This window comes from Verticillium alfalfae, genomic scaffold, assembly GCF_000150825.1.
Source record: "Verticillium alfalfae VaMs.102 supercont1.16 genomic scaffold, whole genome shotgun sequence".
NCBI classification, from domain to species: domain Eukaryota; kingdom Fungi; phylum Ascomycota; class Sordariomycetes; order Glomerellales; family Plectosphaerellaceae; genus Verticillium; species Verticillium alfalfae.
The window spans coordinates 87,909-88,695 of NW_003315023.1; the positions used below are offsets into that span (position 1 = coordinate 87,909).

The 787-nt window shown below is 53.7% G+C and overlaps 1 protein-coding gene across 1 annotated transcript; it reads right to left on the reverse strand.

Annotated features, from left to right (window-relative positions):
• Positions 1 to 88: 88 nt before the first annotated feature.
• VDBG_09707 (pyruvate decarboxylase) lies at positions 89 to 614 on the reverse strand (the record flags this gene model as incomplete). The annotated part of the gene is made up of 2 exons (XM_002999941.1): positions 89 to 532; positions 586 to 614. The coding sequence occupies 2 exons, from the start codon at positions 612 to 614 to the stop codon at positions 229 to 231; spliced, it is 333 nt and encodes a 110-aa protein (XP_002999987.1).
• Positions 615 to 787: the final 173 nt, after the last annotated feature.

The following is a 787-nucleotide window of genomic DNA, read 5'->3' on the forward strand; positions in this document are numbered from 1 at the left end:
GTGTCGTCAGGGGACCCACCTCCTGCACACAGACCATCATTACCGCATGCATCACAGAGCCTCCGATGACTCGCTTCTTGACGTGACTTGTCCCACGTTGCTCATGAGAATATCGAGGGTAACATTAGTGGTTTATTTTGGTAATTTCTGTTCAGTCCTTACAACGCATTCAGTCTCCTCCAACCTTAGGTCTTGCCATAATCTCCCCGCCAAAACATCATGAGTACACTAGCTGTCCTTCGCATTTGTCTTGGCACTGGCCTCTGCCGTCATGATGAGTGCCCTCGGCGCATCCTTCTTCTCCATGTACAGCTCGACAAACTGCACCTCCTTGGCATTGTTGAAGCTCTCGTCCTTGAAGAGCTTGTCCAGCTCCTCCTTGGTGCGAACCTGGAATTTCTTGGCAGTCTTGTCGGTGCCGCCGAACACCGTGACCGTGTCCTGGTACTTCCACTGAACAACATCATTGTATCCGGCGTCCATGCCGTGGATGAAACGCTCGATCGTGTAGCCGTCGTTGCAAATGACAAAGCTGTGAATTTTCCGTTAGTCATGTACGCTGGGCGCATAGAGGGTGGAACTCACATTGTTACTCTGAGTTGATGGCGGATCATCGTGGTGACCTCTTGGGCGGTGAGCTGGAATGATCCATCGCCCACAAACAGGATAGTCCGCCTGTCAGTCTGGGCGTCCTTGGAGGCCAGAGCAGCGCCCTGGCAAGCGCCGACAGACCATCCGATGCTGCCCCAGAGAACCTGGCTCAGAGCCGTGACACCACTTGGGAAGG